Below are 6,000 nucleotides of genomic sequence, written 5' to 3'. Positions count from 1 at the left end.
CACACACACACACACACACACACACACACACACACACACACATACCCTATAACCAGCCTAACATGCACCCTATAACCCTACACTTTACAGGGTATGTAGGTTATTGCAGACTGTGTGAAATCTGAGGGCTGAGCAGATTGTTTGACTCTGTTTGTGGTTTGGTGAGATATGATTTACAGCTTGTTTTCTCACTAGTGGCTCTCTTGTCGTTAAAGCTGTTTTCGCTCGTGGTCGTGTGGTTTTCTACTGTGTGACTTGTGGATTCTCAGCTCTTTCATGGTGTGGGGTCCAGGAAGAAAAGAAGAGAGGAAGAGAGGGGGAGTGATAGAAAGGAGGAGAGGAGAGAGGTGCTCCCTCAGAAATGTCCCTCAGGGTGGCGGGCAGGCCTTTCCCTGCTTGAGGTCGCGACCCCAGACCTATCTCCATCCTGCTGCCTCCTCTGACCTCTGACCTGTGCATTTCAGATCTACTGGCCAGCCCCGGTGGACTGGAGGGAGGAGTGTAACTGGGCAGGAAAGGACATCAATGTGAGTTAAAATACTTTCTTTTTAGGTTTTAAACTCTCAAAGTCATGTTTATTCTGATATACAGTATCTCACAGAGGCAGGTAGTACATTGTTTCCTGTGACTCTGAGGATGTAAGACTTCTCAGACAGAAATAAACCAGTTGTGACAGGTCACTTTCCAACACTACTCTCATTCAATATCACCACCCAGTTAAAGCCACAGTATATCTGGACACATCTCACTCTCTGATTTCCCAATTCTTTCCTGTCTTTCACCCACTCACATAGAGCGGAAGTGTTAGTAACTACAGTGCGCTGTATGTCAGTGAACTAAAGGGATGGTTGACTGGGTTGTTTGTGTTGGATGGTGAATGTGTGTGACTGTCCAATCCTCGTCATTGTTCTGCCCTGAGGCCTGAACGCTCCTTCCTCTGGCTGTAGGTGGGTGCAGACAGGGCCGGGTTCCACTGACACACCCTACAAACTCCTTAGGCCACTCAGACCACCCAAATATACACTTTGCGCATCTATCTCGCTCACTTCAAGCTAAATGTGTGTCTGTATGCGAGTGTGTGTGTATTCCCACAATGCATGTTCGTGGATGTGCTTGTGTGTTCGTGCACATTCGTGCGTGCGCAGTGTGTGTGTGTGTGTGTGTGTGTGTGTGTGTGTGTGTGTGTGTGTGTGGAGCTCTGGATAACAGAAACCCCTAATCAGTATGATTACACAGCTGGAGGAGACCGACAACGAGCCCCATTCATAATGCACAACTGGCTCCTGTTTCACCTAAAGAACTGTGTGTGTGTGTGTGTGTGTGTGTGCTGGAGAGAAAAGAGGTGAGGAAAAGACAGAATGAGCAAAGGAAAGAAGTAGGATCACATTAGGGCCCAAGATAAATGCTTTCATTGTATTTTCCCTCCTCTTTCTCTCTCTTCCGTTTCCTCCCTTTTCTCAATCTCACATGGTGACCCTGACCATGGCGTCAGCATGTGTGTGTCTCTGACTGTAGACGTGTACATACATTCATCTGTGTGTTTGTGCATGTGTGTGTATGTGGATTAGGCAGTGTCATTATCTGGTCTCCTGGGTGTTTGCTCTGTGGTGTGTTGTGTTTAAATAAAGAAATAGACAGACTACACTAAGCATCACTGATTGACGTGGGTGTCTGAATGCACTGAGAAGGATGAAACCAGCTGTTTGTCCTCTCTCTCTTTCTCTCCTTTCTTTTTCATAAAATATGTAGTTTTGGTCTTCTGTCTGTATTTGTCTTAAATCCTATTCGGCCGGGATTAGTTTTATTGGGGAGGGCAGGTGATGCTGGGGGGGGCAGGTAGCGGCAGGTAGCCTAGTGGTTAGAGTGTTGGGCTAGTAATCGAAAGGTTGCTAGATCAAATCCCTGAGCTGACAATGTAAAAATCTGTTGTTCTGCCCCTGAACAAGGCAGTTAACCCACTGTTCCTAGGCCGTAATTGTAAATAAGAATTTGTTCTTAACTGACTTGCCTAGTAAAATAAAATAAAAATGTAATTTGGAGGTCAGGTAACGAGCACAAAACACCACATCTGTAATTTTAGTCCCGTCTGAATCTGTCAGTCATTTTTATATTGCAGGAGTGTAACAAATCCAGCCAGAATAATTGACAGTTTTTTGGCAAACTCCAAACTCCTCTGATAATACGAATCCCATGCCAATCCCTGTGTTTTGAAAGAAATGTTGGAGTTTGACAGGTGTTGCTCACGGTTTGAGCAAGAAAAGAATAACTGATTTGATACATTTTATGACGTGCTGCTCCTAGCCTATAAATGAAGGGCCTAAATGTTTTTTTACAGTCGATGCTTTTATGACGTATACCGCGGATCGATAAAATATTCCTCAATTCAAATATAATGGCGACACTATACAAAATATGGTTTGGTATGGTTTAGAAACTTGGGAAACAAGCTCGAGTTAACAGCGTAGCCCTGTTATCGACCTGGACTTGGGAAACAAGCTCGAGTTAACAGCGTAGCCCTGTTATCGACCTGGACTTGGGAAACAAGCTCGAGTTAACAGCGTAGCCCTGTTATCGACCTGGACTTGGGAAACAAGCTCGGGTTAACAGCGTAGCCCTGTTATCGACCTGGACTTGGGAAACAAGCTCGAGTTAACAGCGTAGCCCTGTTATCGACCTGGACTTGGGAAACAAGCTCGAGTTAACAGCGTAGCCTGTTATCGACCTGGACTTGGGAAACAAGCTCGGGTTAACAGCGTAGCCTGTTATCGACCTGGACTTGTTGAAATATCTTCACGCCTAGAAAAGAAACCTCCAGGCTTCTGTCATAACTGTACATTTATTGAAAAAAAATTACAATTACAGAGGGCAGTCCGAATCGTCCGCTGGAATAATGGGGTAATAGTTACATAATCAACGTTCTGTAGTATAACTAGTCCCGTGCGAATAGGACTTTAGGAGAAAAGGTGGGCTATGCTATAGACAATGTGACTCCATGATCTCATAAATCAGCTGACTGTGAGGTCCTAATATCACCTGAGAGAGACACACACACACACACACACACACACACACACACACACACACACACACACACACACACACACACACACACACACACACACACACACACACACACACACACACACACAGTGATCTCTCTCTTGACCCTAATTATAGTGCTGTGTGTGTCTCTGCAGGGAGTGGCCTGGACCAGGGCAGGAAAGAAAAAAGAGTTGTCTTTAAAACAAGTTGTCACTCTTTCTCTCTCTTTTCCTCTTTCACTATCTGTTTTTCTATCTGTCCTGTTTTTTCCCCCAGAGAAACAAAGAGGCACCCACCAGCTTAGCTCATTAAGAATCAAACTAATATACTGAACTTCACACAGCCAGTAAACAGGTCACAAAGGACAGGACAGTTAGATCTATTTGAAAGGCTTCGGCTTTCTGCTAGACTGCTTAACCTGCAGTCCTAGCCAAAAGTTAACGTGAAATGTTGTCTGGCAATACATGGGATTCATTCCAGAATTGCTAAGTAGAATGGCATTGTGTAATGGCAAAATAATTAGCCAGCAAAACTGTCCAGTGGTATGCTTTGGATTTTATTAGTTGTTTTACTGCTCAGAATGATTTCCTTCTACTGTAAAGTGCTTAATTATGGGAGCACCTTGCCACTGTGCACCGTGTTATTCTTAGTCATTAACATTATTAAAGGAAGGAGTTTCCTGGATGGTTTCTCTATCCTGGTCCTCAGAGAGCTCTATTGTACTAACCCCCTGACTGTCAGAGTGCCACTCTCTTACCACAGACCAGCCAAGCGTTCAGCACTCTGAGAGTGAGATAGAGGGAGAGAGAGAGGTAGGGGTAGAGAGATATAGGCAGTATGTATAGTATATAGGGAAAGAAGGATAAAGAGAGAGAGAGAGAGAGAGAGAGAGAGAGAGAGAGAGAGAGAGAGAGAGAATAATAAAGAAGATGAGAGAAATGAATAGGTAGAGACAGAGATAGGGGTGGGAGAGAGAAAGAGAAAGGAAGGGAAAGAGAGAGAGTAGGATAAAAACAGAGAGAGAGAGAGTCACCCGCCCTTGTGTGCTGTAGTAACCTGCCCTGCGTAGCGGCAGTGATGTGCATTTTCTCAGTCAGAGGAGAGGAGTGTTTAATGAATGGGGTATTGTGGGGTCAGGGGTCAGGTGACCCATGTGAGTGGAGTCAGGGAGAAGCCAGGGACCTGATTCTGACATTGGGATCACTGACTCAATCCCCCCTCCCTCTCTCTCTTAAAGCCTCTTCTCTTCATACCTTTTTTCTCTTCTCACTCTCTCTTCTCATTCTCTCTCCCTTCTCACTCTCTCTTCTCATTCTCTCTCCCTTCTCACTCTCTCTTCTCACTCTCTCGCTCTCGCTTCTCACTCTCCCTCGCTTCTCACTCTCTCGCTCTCGCTTCTCACTCTCTCTCTCTCGCTTCTCTCTCTCTCGCTTCTCACTCTCCCTCGCTTCTCACTCTCTCTTCTCATTCACTCTCTCTCGCTTCTCACTCTCCCTCGCTTCTCACTCTCTCGCTCTCGCTTCTCACTCTCCCTCCCTTCTCACTCTCTCTTCTCATTCTCTCTCCCTTCTCACTCTCTCTTCTCATTCTCTCTCCCTTCTCACTCTCTCTTCTCACTCTCTCGCTCTCGCTTCTCACTCTCCCTCGCTTCTCACTCTCTCGCTCTCGCTTCTCACTCTCTCTCTCTCGCTTCTCTCTCTCTCGCTTCTCACTCTCCCTCGCTTCTCACTCTCTCTTCTCATTCACTCTCTCTCGCTTCTCACTCTCCCTCGCTTCTCACTCTCTCGCTCTCGCTTCTCACTCTCCCTCCCTTCTCACTCTCTCTTCTCATTCTCTCTCCCTTCTCACTCTCTCGCTCTCGCTTCTCTCTCTCTCTCTCTCTCTTACAGTATCTTTCTCTCTCTCTCTAAAACACTGTCTTTCTCTCTCTCTTTTATCTCTTTCTGTTTATATCCTTCAATTCAAAAGGCTTAATTGGCAAGGGAAACGTCTTTAAATAAGTAAAATAGATAATAAACAAAAGTGAAATAATCAAAAATTAACAGTGAACATTTCAAAGGAATAGAGACAATTCAAATGTCATATCATGGCTATGTACAGTGTTATAACGAAGTGCAAATAGTTAAAGTACAAAAGGCAAGGCTATGCTCAATAGCAAGGCCATGGTCACTAAATCTGTACACAGTTAAAGCATTTCTTCATTTTGGGTCAGTCACAGTGGTCAGGTATTCTGTCGCTGTGAACTCTCTGTTTAGGCCCAAATAGCATTTGTCACAAAAAGAGCCGTGTTGAATAGACCAAACTGCAGCGGGAATATGGATGCTCATATTTTAATTTTAAAAAAAGGAGTAAAGCATCCACTGGAAAAACAATACACACGACAGGAACAGTCTTACAGGCATACAAAAACGCAGTGCAAGAACAACTACCCACAACCCCAAAGAAAAACACACACACATATATAGGACTTCCAATCAAAGGCAACTCAACACACCTGCCTTCAATTGGAAGTCCCAATCACCAACACAAACATTCACACACACAAAACTGCCACGTCCTGACCCCAAAACTAATACAATAGCTCCATCTGCTGGTCAGGACATGACAGTACCCCCCCCCCCCCTCAAGGTGCAGACCCCGGAATGCACCTACCAACAGAAAACACCCCCCCAAAAAATTATCCCCAACAAAAACCCATTAAACAATAACCCCTAAACAATAAGGGAGGGAAGGGAGGGTGGCTGCCGTCAACGACAGCACTGTGCTACACCCTCCCTCCCCAACCCACCTATCCTGGAGGTGGCTCAGGTGCAGGACGTGGACCTCGCTCCACCTTCGGCGTCGCCCACTTCGGTGGCGCCGCTAGCTGCGCCGGGCAGACGGGCCACTTGGGCTGACCCTGGCAGACGGACGACTCGGGCTGGGCCGGAGGACAGGAGGGCCACTCGGGCTGGGCCG

At 45.9% G+C, this 6,000-nt stretch overlaps 1 protein-coding gene across 1 annotated transcript in view; it reads left to right on the top strand.

Annotated features, from left to right (window-relative positions):
• Positions 1 to 464: 464 nt before the first annotated feature.
• sema3b (sema domain, immunoglobulin domain (Ig), short basic domain, secreted, (semaphorin) 3B) overlaps positions 465 to 6,000 on the top strand; it is a gene marked incomplete at its 5' end in the record, with an annotated part of 30,457 nt that continues 24,921 nt past the window's right edge. Inside the window, 1 exon segment of the mRNA XM_029723464.1 lies at positions 465 to 527. Within this exon segment, the coding sequence (XP_029579324.1) occupies positions 465 to 527 (63 nt within the window).

Source organism: Salmo trutta, chromosome 30 (genome assembly GCF_901001165.1).
Source record: "Salmo trutta chromosome 30, fSalTru1.1, whole genome shotgun sequence".
Classification (NCBI taxonomy): domain Eukaryota; kingdom Metazoa; phylum Chordata; class Actinopteri; order Salmoniformes; family Salmonidae; genus Salmo; species Salmo trutta.
Note: the sequence above shows the minus strand (reverse complement) of the source record. Positions and strands in the feature narration are given on the sequence as shown.